The sequence below is a fragment of the Ctenopharyngodon idella genome, chromosome 20 (assembly GCF_019924925.1).
Source record: "Ctenopharyngodon idella isolate HZGC_01 chromosome 20, HZGC01, whole genome shotgun sequence".
Lineage (NCBI taxonomy): Eukaryota > Metazoa > Chordata > Actinopteri > Cypriniformes > Xenocyprididae > Ctenopharyngodon > Ctenopharyngodon idella.
The window spans coordinates 4,297,858-4,311,631 of NC_067239.1; the positions used below are offsets into that span (position 1 = coordinate 4,297,858).

Consider the following 13,774-nt stretch of genomic DNA (forward strand, 5'->3'; position numbering starts at 1 on the left):
GGACCCAACTGCACATAAAACCCTGCTTCATTATTCCTCAATTAATTTAGCGGCATGTTTAAAACCTCAGTGTGTGTGTACCAATGTCATTACGCTGATGTAATCCCAAGACTTCAGTGTCCTGATGACTGTGATGGTGGGTGGTCTTTATTGTCTAAAGCTTTGCTTTTCAACTGATTGTTCTTCAGGAACCACATTTTACAATGGACATCAAGTGGCAACCCAACATTGAATTGATAGTATTTCATGTGGGTTTTGTTTCACCTTGCCTAATTTTGTTCAACATTTTTATATTTTTTGAGTACAAGGGTATGTCAAACAACCTTGGTTGTCTAATTTGGCTGTTTGAGATGAATTTGCAGTAAAACACTGAAGTGTTTCTTTGGATGGGTTTTCATTTCTATTTGAAGTCAACAATAAACATATAGGAATTTTCTTCCCTTGATTATCTTATTTAAAAGCATAATTTACTCACCCTCAAGTCGTTCCAAACCTTGTATATATTTCTTTCTTTCTTTCTTTTTTCTGCAGAACATAAAAGATATTTTGAAGAATGTTGGTAACCAAACAATTTTGGTTCCCACTGATTTTTTCAAAATTCTTCAAAAAAAATCTTTATTATATTATGCATAAAAATAAAATAAAATAAATGTATACCGAATATATAATTTTTATTTTTGTGTGGACTATCCTTTAAAATACTTAAAAAATAAATAAAAATATTTACACAAATACACACACACACACTATATATATATATATATATATATATATATATATATATTACAGCACTAATATATATGTTTCTTTTTTTTCCCATCGGTCCAACATTATATTTTGGTGGTGTGTGCTTGTAAATATGACCATTTCAATTAGTCAAGGCAGTAATAGGCCACATTCTCCACTACTGGCCACTGCTCTTGGTAAGGCACGTACAATGTGGAGAGAGCAGCTCATAGGAGGATCAGATAATTTCTTTGAAAGAGGAGAAGGCTGTCATTAACCGCATGCTGTAGGTCATATTAAACTGGTTCCCATAGGGGTGGAAGGTCGTTGTCATTAGCAACAGATTAGTGCTGTTTTGTGGTCATAAACAGACGGATTCGCGATAGTTTGTCCTGCTCAAACGGTTTCTAGGGGAAAAGACAGCAGGTGCAATTACATCCATTCCATAGGGAGCGGAGATGCAGGTCAGGCTTGTTATGAAGATGGTGAAGAGACAGGTGGATGTTGTTTGTTCCTGTTGACTGGTTGAGAATAAGCACTATTTAGTGCTTAAATATTCAAGGCAATGCAATTGACAGGAAAAGCATATTTGTGTGCAAGTGCTTCCTCAGAGACATAATTATATCTGTTGTTGTTTGCTACTAGATAAAAAAAAAAAAGAAAGGTTAATGATCTAGTCTTTCACTGTTGTTTCATATATATCTACTCTGACCAAAAAACATGGTCTACAACATTGTTTGAAGCATTAAAAAGGGTGGAAGGAATGAGATGATCCTCCTGTTGACTTTCCTTGAGTGTATTATTTCTGTATCTGTGAGACTTATAATTAAAATGATGAGCACTTCAAGCAAAGTGTCCAAAGTGTCTGGCCCGGGGATGAATTTCAAACGACCCACAGCTTGTCTATTAAAAACATTTTATATGCGGCTCGCCACACAAATCATGCAGTTTCCCAATGTCAACACAAGGTGACAGCACTAGATTTTAGGCTAGGTGTAGCAGTAAACCGTGAGTAATAACAATTCAATTCTGCCATTTCTGTTGCGTATGAGAAACTTTAAACGCGCCAAAAGCAGAACAGGGCTACTCGTATGAACCACGCCGCATGGACCGTTTATTAGAAAGACAGCAGCACGAGCTCAGAACAAATTCATTTATGCTGACCGGTCTCGATCACTAAACACTAAGAGATCCAGTGAGAAGCGTTTCAAGTGCCGCTGAGCCGGCGTTATGACGTAGAACCTGGAAGTGCTGAACGTAAACAGCGTATGAGAATGACATAGAACAGAAGATATTGTTGAATAAAGTCATTATTTTTGTTTTGTTTTTGCACACGAAAAGTATTCTCGTCGCTTCATAAAATTAAGGTTGAACCACTGCAGTCACGTCGACAGTTTTAACAATGTCTTTAGTACCATTCTGGACCTTGAAAGTGGTGATTATATTGCTATCTATGGAGGAGTCAGAGAGCTCTCGGATTTCATCAAAATATCTTAATTTGTGTTCCGAAGATGAACGAAGGTCTTACGAGTGTGAAACAACATGAGAGTGAGTAATTAATGACAGAATTTTCATTTTTGGGTGAACTAACCCTTTAAGAAACAGTATATGATGATATATGAATATCTCACTCTTTAAAAGAGGTGAGAAGTTCATAAAGTTCGTAGACTTGCTTGTAGACAATACAATGCTATGTAGAAGTCAGAAAGAGACACCACAGCTCTCGCTGTATGATCTCCATTTCCTAGCTCTATGGGACATCTGGTGTCACTACGCCCCTCAGCTGTGCCGCTACGGTCTCATGGGCTCATGGCCTGGCACAAAACGCCATTGTGTGGCCGCTAAGGAACAGGTGGTGCATCACAAGAGGGCAGTGCAACAAGACTCATTATAACAAGAGAGGCAACAGCCTGTCCCCTCTATACGGTGCCCATACAATGACCGACAGGCCCCTTGGCACTGGTCCCATCACCAAACATCTGTCTGAGTACCCATTACTGTGTGAACCACAGCAAAGATGAGGGTGATGACATGGAAAATATGGTAAATGATAATTCTAAGCAGAAAAACACAAGGCAGTGTGCATATGAAGACACACTGAAAAAACCATAAATACCATACTGCATCCACCAGGGAACTATCCCACTCATTTTAACTTTCATGGAAGAACAGTCATCCTTATTTAAAGAATTACAGTATTGTACTGTAGATTCAACTTATAAAATGGACGAGTTGATAATTCAATTCCTCAACTCACCCATTTAAACACATTAAATAAAAATAAAATTATGTTCATCAAAGAATCCTGAAAAACAGCCACACAGAAGAAGGGTTCCTTGAGCAACAAATAGTGAATGATACCGTTTATATATATTTATACAACAGTTCTTTCTGGTTCTCGAATCTGATTGGCTGAGAGCCGTGTTATATTCCCCTAGTATCAGCACTCGTACCGTTTCACCGTTTCTATCACTCCGCTTGTGGCGGTCGAGCAAATCCACTATATATTTTAAAAAAATACTACTGTTGTTTTGTCACAAAATTTAGTTTTAGGAGTTTTTTAGGCAAGAATGTAGTTATTTAGATCTTAAATATGTGACTCATATATAAACATAACGCCTATTTTACAATTTGTTTAGACGCTTTCGGAGATGCGAGCTCCAGGCCATCAGCGGCCAGTCCTTCGGGAATTTAAGCATGAGATATAATTAATTTGGGGTACATCAAACGGGCAATCTTTGGTCTTATTAATCTATTACTTGTTCCAGAGCAAAAAATGTACGTTTTGTACGTTTAACTGAATTGTTTGCTTGTGTTTATTTCCTATTGTCTTTTATAATGGCTATTGCTGTTAATTTAAATATTGTTGTTCAATAAATAATATTTTATATAAATAATATGTCGTATTTGGTACTGAGACAGGGTGTGTCAATAGTATCAGTGAAAGTTACATTATTACGCCATTAGATGATGGCAAAGACTGTTTTTATGAGTGAGTTAGAACAAGGAAGTTGTTTTGGCACTGTGGGAAATCCCCTTAGCTTTTAAAAGGACAAAGATATCGCTTTACACAAACACACTTATACACACGTTATCTATCTATCTATCTATCTATCTATCTATCTATCTATCTAAATGTAAAAACGCATAGGAAACAAATTCATTCAGTTCTGTCCAAACGTTACAAACAAGACCTCAGCGAATCTTCCAATCCACTCTGTATTCTAAGCACTATGGTGTTGTGCATGTGTGATTGTTTGTGTGTGTAGTATCTGCACAGTATGCCTGTGATTTTAAAGCCGACCCCCACAGACTGAACAAACCCCCGGCTGAGAGTGTGTGTTTGTCTGTTTACACATGCGCCCGTATGAGGGCCTCGTACCTCTCTTCTTGGAATCCTTTCTGACGCTGGGTCTGGCAGCAGGCTGGAGCTCGGCCTCTGTTGACATATTAAATCCTTATTCCTTTACCGTGCAGCTGGGTGGCTGTGACTGGCTCATCTAGAGGGGCTTTCCACTGACTCGGGAACAGTCCACCGCTGCCTCTAGCCTCGACACGGCATCTCATTCACTCCCAGCAAGGGCTGCAAGGGAAGAGATAAAAGACATTTTGAATTCATTTAACCTAAGTGTTGTGGTATAATTTTAATGCCCATGGATCCATAGCATTGGGAAGTCTGTTATAATTTACCAAATTGGTCTTATGACATGACACACAAAAATAGCATAAAAACGCAATTAATGCATACAATGACTTGTATTCTATAATGAGTATATATAAAAAAACAAGTTATATAAAAAACATTACTGAAACAAGTTCAAAGAAAATAAGAAAAATGTCAAGAATGACAAGTCTTTTAAAATAACAGATTATTTTACCTTTTTATGACAAGGCATGGTTAGTTCATGTTGTAAAATGTCATATTGTGCAACCTTCCAATAGTGCTGTCATAATTAGCACGTTAACGCATGTGAATTTTTTTTTTTTTTTTTTTTTAATTTAAAAACATTTAACGCAGCATCCATTTTTCTGACATAATTAGCTTTATATTATATAATCACGCTCTTATTCACACACTTTTAAAATGCCTTTAAACCATTCAAGCACCACAAGAAAACGAGAACGCGCTATTTGTGAATGTGTGACACACACGACTCGTGTGCACAGAAATACACACGCCAGTATCGAGTTCTCTTTCGCGCTTGAACAAACAATAACACCCAGAAATATGTCAAAATGCCCGTTGTGTCAAGCATCCTCATAGGAGCAGTCTTAAAGGGGTTAAATAACGCCTTAAATGAACTTAAAGAGTTGTAAGAAAATGAGATGCGCGTCAGATCCACGTCATGTTCGGCAGCGGCAGCTCTTAAAGTCACAGTAGCCTAATAAACCTGTTGCTGTGATGTTTGTCATAAATGTTAATCAAAGAACAAAGGCAACAGAGAAAACTGTAGCTTTAATAAGGATTAATCTATATTTAATTTAGAATTTATGCGGTGAAGAATGTAAAGTGTTTGATAACTTTATTCAATATCTGTATTTAGACAGGAAGGAAGGCCAAAGGTAAATATGACATTTATTATAATGGGTTTATGTGAAGATTCTTTTAAGTTTACTTAAATTAAAAGTTATTTTTTAAAAGCCTAATAAATATTGAAATTGATAGCTTTTGGTTATACTGTAATGTTGAATGTCAATTAACATTTTAAAAAATCAATTTCATAGAGATATCAGTAGGCTACCAGTAGTATTAGTATCAGTGATACTGGCCTTCATTCATAAAAAGATGCCAAATATTTAAAATATACTGTTTTTAAATTGTTTCTACATTAATTTGGAAAGTAATTGTGAAATTATTTCAATATAAAAATATTAAAAACTCTTTTTTTATTATTATTATTACTATTTTGGACTCTCTCTTACAGTATTTGTCACCAACCCATATGTGTATATATATATATATATATATATATATATATACACAATATATATATATAGTACACTGGGATTAAAAAAAATAACATCACACACATCACCTTTAAGCCCATATGAAGCAAATACTAAAACTAGCAATAAACAAAGATGTTACAGATCTACACTTTAAAGTAAAAGAGTGTTTGTTTTTTTTTTTTTTTCTTGTTTTGTTATTTTCTCTCTCTCATGAACTAACATATTCAAGTCTGGAATAAACTGGAATAAAAACTTTAGCAGGCCAGAATGTCTTCTGAAAGCCCTGTAGATGACAACTTGCAGAAAATGTTAAATGTTAATATTGTTGATGCTAATAATGTTCCACGGTGTGACATCGCTCTTTCTGAAGGAGGTTTTGGCTTGTTTTCTCGCAGTGTTTCCTCTCCCTGCAGCGGGGAAGAGGCAGGAGGAAGCGCTAAATTGTTTCATCAGCTCTCTCTCCTTTCTCTTTCGCCTCTCACCTTGTCATTGCAAACAGTGCCAGCTTAGTTTCCTGTGCACCTCCACCATCGCCTCCTTCACTTCCGCAACAAGCCCTGTCCTCTCGATTGGTGGGAAGCACCTTTCATGTGTTAATTGGCCTCAGTGGCACTGTAGCATCACTGCAGGTGCCAGAGCCATCAGCAGATCAAAACCAGCTCCGCCTCACTGCGCTCTGCCCCACAACAGCAATCAGACGAAGAAGAGACCGCAGGGACCGGCGCTAACTGCTCAGGCAGGCCGACCGAACAACATGGCATCACTTAGAAATCGATACACCTCGAGATGTATCGACTGGGATGAGTCGATGCCTCTAAGACATAACACAGCAGAACAACCTGAGTGCAGGACATGAGTCTATGGCTTTCTGATCTAATCTACCAAAATAAAAAGAGAATTTTTTCAGAGATAGTTTACCCAAAAATGAAATCTCTTATTATTTACTCGCAGTCATGTTGTTACAAACCTATATATATATATATATATAAAAATTTCATTTCTTAGTTTTGTTTAAATAAAGTTGAACTTCAAACACTAAAATAATGTCTTAAAAATATTAACAAAAATATAAAAAATATTAAAATATTAATTTCTAAAATTAAAAATCATTTAAAATTTAAAAAGTTCAAAACATTAATTAAAAAATAAAATAATAAAATTAAAATAAATGTAATCAATATGTAATAATATAAATATATGTATAAAATAAAAACATAAAATGTAAAAAAATAATAATAATAATAATAAATTATAAAAATGAAAATAACTACTTAATTACTTAAAATTTGTAATAAATGTAATCAAAATGTATTGTAATAATGTAAATATATGTATAAAATAAAAATATAGGTAACACTTTACAATAAGGTTCAGCATGAACTAATAATGAACTGCACTTCTACAACATTTATTAATCTTTGTTAATGTTAATTTCAACATTTACTAATACATTATTAAAATCTCGTTAATATTAGTTAATGCACTGTGAACTAGCATGAACAAACAACAAACAACTATTTTCATTAACTAACATTAATGAAGATTAGTAAATACAGTAACAAATGTATGCTCATGGTTAGTTACTGTTAGTTAATACATTAACTAATGTTTAACTAATGAACCTTGTTGTAAAGTGTTAGAAAATATATAAGTCATACAGGTTTGGAACGTCATGAGTAAATGATGACACAATTGTCATTTTTGGGGGAACTATCCCTTTAAAAATATTTGGTAGTATCAGATTTACTTGCAGTGTAGATATGGAGTATTTTGGATGTGATTTAGAAGCTCAGTTCCAAACCCACGTCCGAAATGTAAAGCTTTAATACCAGTAAATCAGTAGAATTAGTCTGCCCCACAAAAAAACAAAATGTATTGCGAAGTTAAAGCCCAAACACATCAGTTCTGAGCGCAGTAGCTTTGAGAGGCTAGTCTGCAAAAATCCTCTAAAGTCCCGGGCTCCGCTCAGCAGGCCGGGGTAGTGGCCACTGTAAGCCGCCGCCGTGGGGATTTAAACAGCCATTTCATTTCGAGCTCCAGCCCTGAGCTTCAGCCACCGCCTGGCCACGCGCCGCACATTGTGTGCAGAACATTTAATTCCGAATGGAGAGAGCATGTCGCAGAGCAGCAGAGATTCACGCGGCGCTCTTTATCTGAGAGAAACACACAGAGAGGAGCTGTGAGTCAGTCCAATTACTGCCATTATCTCTCGGAGAGAGGGAGAGCGAGTTCTCCACTAAACATTTTCCCATTCTAGCCTTTTTCTTTCCATTTTCATTAGCCTCTCTCTTTACCTTCGCTCTGTACATCTGGAATGGCATAATCCTTGATACTATTCAGACCAGCTGGCTCACTGTCCTGCACTGAAAATCTGTCAATGTCATATTGTCACTTTCAGGGGAAAAAAATTCTATTGTTTGCTTCACCTTTTGTGTATCGAACATGTACAAAAAACAAAAACAAATATAGAATGAAAAATTGTGGCACAGCAGTCAACATATGTTCTTCACATATATTGGGCCTTGATGCTCATATGGGCTGAGCAGGTTTGACCTGCAATGTCATATTTTTGTCCTATTCTCTTCCTCTCTTCCTAGTAATATCTTAAAGGGGTCATGAATTGCATTGTTTTATTGTTTTATAATATTTCCTGGGGTGCACTTATAATGCAAGTATGATTTTTACATTAAACATTGTCATAATTTTCCTACCCTGATTTTAGCCCTCTGATTTGAACGCTCTGTTTTAAGGGGCGTGTCTGCTGTGAGACTTCAGTGTAAACGCCCACTGCTGTGATTGGCTAACATCTTTGCATATGAAATAGCTAAATATTATTAGCATGTTTTTACTATTACAGCTCTCAAGGTTAACTAATCGTGAAAAGTGTTGATTATAGCATTACATTTAGATCTATGGCATTATATTTAGATTGTGGCATGAAAGGTTGCAGTGATGAACATCACAGACATGTTGTTGAGTGCATAAATGCAGTGATCTCTTCATTGTATTTTGATTTCTGCACACTAACGAATGCTTTCATCATGACTAACAGTGCAAACACAATGTAAATAAGAGATTCGTTGAATATAACGGGAATTTTGGGGCGTGTCCAGAACACTCGCGCTGTTTGATTGACAGCTCCAGCGATTGTAAAGGGAGCGTTCTTTGATCGCTTTCTATAATTTAATCACAATTTAAATAACAGATTATTTACTGACACAGAGACAAAGAACATCTGACTGTACATGAATCATTACATATCAGATCAGGCATTAGAATTAACACAGTTACTTACATGTTGTTGCATTACTGTCGAGTCCACATCGTAAATGTCTGTTTGCAAAGCCTGCTCCGAAATTGCGACTGATTTCCAAAGAATCCACAGTGAAATGTATCGAATACAAATAAATAAAGCTCAACTGAGACATTAATATTGTTGAAAATAAATAGCCATATTCCTAGCATTAGGATCCTTTGAAAGGTAATGTTATTTTTAGTCCTGTATCGCACTTCTCTCCTCCTCATCTCACTAACACGCCAGTGGGCGGGGATAACATTGCAATAATGAAGTAGGCATTGATTTTTTTTCTACAGAGGCGGTCACCTATAGGTGAATAAAAGTTGTTTTTGGACTAACAAGGAAGGTTTTTGAAACTTACAGGATATCCTTATAGTATGATGATCTCTTATATGTCAAAAGCTCAAGAAAAATTTGATTTCTCAGTTCATGACCCCTTTAACACTCTCCATGAATGGTTCTCATGAAGCAAAAAAAACAAAACAAAACAAAACAAAAAAATCATGTCACATTTCCTGTCAGACATATATTAGCTTGATGACAATTTCTCCATGAAGGCAAAAACTGAATATTTTTCTCTGCGATTTGCCCTCCTCTCTTCCTCCACGAGACATAAGGCGAGGTTTGGCGCATCATTCTCCTGAGGCGCTGGAGATATTTCTAATATCTAGGCTAAGGTCTCCTCTGGGACACGCCACACATTCAGAGCATGATAGGAAAGTGGGTGAGCCGGAGAAGTTTACTGCGCATGAAAAGTGGTGACCAAGCCACCAGACATAGAAGTAAATCATTTGAGGTTGCCTTTCGTGTTTTTTCTTTATCGGTTTATTTCAGAACTGACTGCAGATGTAGCGAAATGTTTGGTGAGATAAAACACAGCTCTGCAGGACTCTGAGGAGATGTGCTTACAAAACCAAAACCATGAAATACTCACTATTTTGTGGATTTTTCATTACTGTGTGGCTTAAACTCTTCACAATATACCTTTTTTTTTTATTATTTTTGAAAGAAATGAATAGTTTCATTTAGCAAAAACACATTAAATTGATCAAAAGTGACAGTAAAGACATTAATTATGTTACAACAGATATTTATTTTAAATAAATCATTTTCTTTTGTATTTTCTATTCATCAAAGAATCCTGAAAAAAAATTATCACTGTTTCCACAAAAAATGTTAATCAGCACAAATACTTTCAACATTGATAATAATAAGCTACACTATTTAAAAAAAAGTAATAAAATTTCACAATATTACTATTTTACTGTATTTTTGATCAAATAAATGCAGCCTGGATGAACATAAGAGACTTCTTTCAAAAATATTTTAAAAATCATTCTGACCTGATACTTTTAAATGGTTGTGTATATTATTAATATATCAAATTTGCAAACTGCAATGTGTTTATTTCGTGTTCATGTTTAAAAACCAAATTCTCAAAATTATCATAACTGAATAGTCGTTGAGTTTTCTGAATGATTAGCCAGTATATTTATATTTAGGCTGATTTTGTGTCATTTTCATGACACTATCGGACAGGTTTCTTAAGGGTTTTTATGTGTAAACATATCTGGACGGAGCACAATATATAATAAACATTTTTAAAAGCTTACCTATTTTGAAACCATCTTGAAAATGCAATGCTAATGCCTTGAGACACTAAAAAAAAATCTGCAAAACAGTTACAACCATAAAACATACCATAAAAAGTCCTTACTAAAAAAACAAAGAAATGAGAACTACAGTGTTTTAAAGCGAACGAATTTAGAGACTCAACTACCTTGCCAACCGTGTAATAGCAAAGCACAACACTCAATTAGCATGGTAATGTCTTCTTGAAGAAATTGCATATAAATTCATGCCCTTAACAGCACAGCTGTGAGAAATAATATAGCTAAAACAAAAAGTTAGAAAAAGTAAACCTACTGTAGACCTAAACTAATTGACTAGTCGTTTGGTGGACATTTTGACTTGACAATCACTAGTTGTTACCTAGCAAAACTGGTAAACAGCTGCCACCATGATGGTACTCCAGTGTTGCCAAGTCCGCCGTTTTCCTGTGGAATTGGGCTACTTTAACACTGTTGCTCCAGGTTGTTTTTCATGTCTGCGGGTTGAAGCAACCCCAAATAAAATGATATTTAGCCCCTGGAATGTGAATTTTACCAAGGGAATCCCGCCAAAAACAGGGATTTTACCCCCTGAAACGGGATTGGGCTAGTTTTAGGCTAGTTTTGAGTAGCAATTGGGTGGGTGTTGTTGTGAAAACCTGGCAACCCTGTGGTACTCATGTATTTGTAACCATATCTTGGTTCAGGACTAAAAGGATGGAAGAGGGTGGAATCAAACTGGACAAGTCAATCAAATTAAGTGTGAAAACTGCTTAAAAAGTGAAGTGAAGTTCAAGGAGATCGAGGAATGAGGAACATTTTGCTGAAACATGTCAGGTCAGTATGCACAGCCAGCAGCAGATAACACAATAGAAAGAATGATTTTCCTTACCAAGGTCATACTATTCAAACCTCCTACATCCTCTTGACATTACTTTAGCTTCCATCTTTGAGTAGATCACTAGAAAAACTGCATAGCTGGGATGGACTTCAACAGACAGCAACAGACAAAACTAGTACATCAGGTGCTGGATACACCTTGTAGAGCACAGAAATCAACATGGCAGAGGACTATTCCGTGCCTCCCACTTCTACTGGGACAACTGCCGCTACTACAAATCCATCCGGAATATTCCTTCACGCTTTCCAAGACTAATTGACGCTCTATAAAAAGCTCCTGAAAGAATTGTGCATCCCGCTACGTCTAAAGGATCATCCACCATGCCAGGGTCTACAGCACCCACAGAGCTATGGAAGAGTAAGGAGGGCAAGAAGAGGAGGAGGAGGAAACAGGCAGTAAATTGGATGCCCATAAGTAGCACACTGCCAACAAGCCCGCTTAATCCCCATAAATCACCCACCACTAACAGGCACATAGTGCCAGGCGCTGCGGCCGGCTGTGGGTGCCGGGGCTAGTGCATACTTCGCGAACCACATCTAGGCCAGTCCTATAGGAACCCTGCTGATACTGCCATTTACAGACCAGCTGGGGTCAAATGGTCAGGACATGCTATACAGACAAACACTGAGGCTTTATTACAGTAGTGGTGTTTGTTAAAGCATTGGACCTCGTGAAGACTTGGGAATGGGCTCTTTTTCTTTTACTTCAGCAAGTAAGCAACCCCCCGCAACTAGGCTGCACGATTTATCTCACGATGTGAAAAATAACATTGAACTTAAATACGATTATCGCTTAAACACGATTCTTAGTGCGATTATGAAATCACAAAGGCTGCGTTTATTTTTTTTTGCGCGGCTTGTCAATGAACTATGGCTCCAAATGCTAATCCATCTGAAAGCACTGTGAGTTTGAGTCGCTTATAATGTACATTTGAAAAAGCAACACGTGTCAAACATCTTTCCAGACATGAGAAGCATTTATTAACATCTTGCCCAACAAAAGACAACATTTAATAACATGTTTTTATTCCAAACTCACTTCATAACGACAGTTGAGCATCCTTCTTACACAGAATAAGGCAGTCGTGTGTTTATTAGTAATGTTTAATCAATCAGCATTTCATTTTTCTGTTTATTCAGCTACAGTGATTTGACGTGTGTTCTCTACTTCTGCAGCAGGGCATATTTGGAGTTTCTGCACAAGAGCGCCCTCTGGCTTTCAGATAGAGAAGCATTTACTACTGATCACAGAGCCGTACAGCTCTGACAAGCTGCGCATAAAATAATCGCAGCCTTTGCCAAATCGCGTGCAGTTTAATCGCGATAAATCATGCAGCCCTACCCGCAACTAGCCAAAACACCCCAGTAACGACCCAGAATACCTTAGCAACCACCTAGCAACCACTCAGAACACCCTAGCAATTGCCTAGCAGTGTTACTGTTAAAGAAAAGTAACTGAACCGAGCTGAACTAACAAGAAGCTGAGTTTCTAAATGAATGAATGAATGAATGGGAAATTGGATGGATGGATGGATGGATGGATGGATGGATGGATGGATAACTGTGAGTTGCAGATGGATGGATGGATGGATAACTGTGAGCTGCAGATGGATGGATGGATGGATGGATGGATGGATGGATGGATGGATAACTGTGAGCTGCAGATGGATGGATGGATGATGTATGGATGGATGGATGGATGGATGGATGATGGATGGATGGATGACTGTGAGCTGTGGATGGATGGATGGATGGATGGATGGATGGATGGATGACTGTGAGTTGCAGATGGATGGATGGATGGATGGATGGATAACTGAGCTGCGGATGGATGGATGGATGGATGGATGGATGGATGGATAACTGAGCTGCGGATGGATGGATGGATGGATGGATAACTGAGTTGCAGATGGATGGATGGATGGAAAAAACTACACATTTTCATGACTCCAAAACTAACAAAAATTAATTTAAATTAATTGAAGTTTTAGGTTTTTATATTATAAAAATTGAAACAAACAGACAAACAAACAAACAAACAAACAATAAATAAATAAAACTACAATACATTTTAAATTTACAACAAATTAATTGTAATTTTAGGTTTTTTATATTGTAAAACTTAAAACCTTTACAGCCCACCTGAAATAAACATAAAAATGTCACAGGATAGCAATAACATTAGATAATAATAATAATAATAATAATAATAATAAATCAAACTAAAAAGACAAATTGAAAATAAAATAGAAATAAAAAAATAAAATAAAAAATAAAAATTATATAATAT

The 13,774-nt window shown here is 36.5% G+C and overlaps 1 protein-coding gene across 1 annotated transcript in view; it reads right to left on the reverse strand.

Moving 5' to 3' along the window:
- Positions 1 to 13,774, reverse strand: part of dab1a (DAB adaptor protein 1a) — a 262,859-nt gene that overhangs the window by 120,512 nt on the left and 128,573 nt on the right. Inside the window, 1 exon segment of the mRNA XM_051875803.1 lies at positions 4,109 to 4,309. Coding sequence (XP_051731763.1) covers positions 4,109 to 4,175 — 67 coding nt within the window. The 5' untranslated portion in view covers positions 4,176 to 4,309.